Source organism: Octopus bimaculoides, chromosome 5, assembly GCF_001194135.2.
Source record: "Octopus bimaculoides isolate UCB-OBI-ISO-001 chromosome 5, ASM119413v2, whole genome shotgun sequence".
Taxonomy (NCBI): Eukaryota; Metazoa; Mollusca; class Cephalopoda; order Octopoda; family Octopodidae; genus Octopus; species Octopus bimaculoides.
Genome location: NC_068985.1, coordinates 18,743,429 through 18,744,129, shown reverse-complemented (window position 1 = coordinate 18,744,129; position 701 = coordinate 18,743,429). Strand labels below are relative to the sequence as shown.

General features: G+C 35.2%; 1 protein-coding gene across 1 annotated transcript in view; it reads left to right on the top strand.

Annotated features, from left to right (window-relative positions):
• LOC106871751 (DENN domain-containing protein 2B) overlaps positions 1-701 on the top strand; it is a 95,858-nt gene that overhangs the window by 50,534 nt on the left and 44,623 nt on the right. The window contains exon 4 of the mRNA XM_052968169.1: positions 107-209. Coding sequence (XP_052824129.1) covers positions 107-209 — 103 coding nt within the window. The remainder of the gene's footprint in view (positions 1-106; positions 210-701) is intronic.

Below are 701 nucleotides of genomic sequence, written 5' to 3'. Positions count from 1 at the left end.
AAAAAAAAAAAAAAAAAAAAAGGACCTGTTTTAATCACTATCCCACTAATGAACTAGCATTGTTTTAATTTGTTTTTATTAATCAGAAGTCCTCTTCATTCTCTAGGTGAGGCATAAAATAAACCAGTCTTATGCTGTTATGCACAGAAACGTGAAACAACCAACTGAAACTTCTCAGTCTGAAAGACCTTTATCCGAAAATGATTCAGGTAAATTCAGACAAATTTTGCTCTTTCTCATTAACATAAATTGTGTGTGTGTGTGTTATTCATCCTTAACACATTCCGTTGTTGACTACATGAATGTTCATAGTTTTCAGTTCAGTTTTGATCCTTTGAACCATCTCCAATTGAGAGACAAGTCTTTCATGCATTATCTCTAAGCTCTCTCTTCTATCCAGGCTATATTCCAACTTCTTTCTGAAAGATGATGTCTGTTCCAATGTAAGATTCCATTCTCTCTCTCTCTCCACTGAACATCAGCAACAAAGACTTCTATTTACTCTGCTACAAACACTCTCTTCCCCTTTACTGTAAGTTCATCTGTTATCTTTGTCACTTTTTGAATTCCCCCAAATCACCAGATGTTTGCCAGTCTCTCACCCTACATTGAGGACAACTGCTTCAACCATCTCTGAAGTCATTATCCAAAATGACTTCAATTTCATTGCATATAATTCCTCTTGATTGTCTCTAACACCA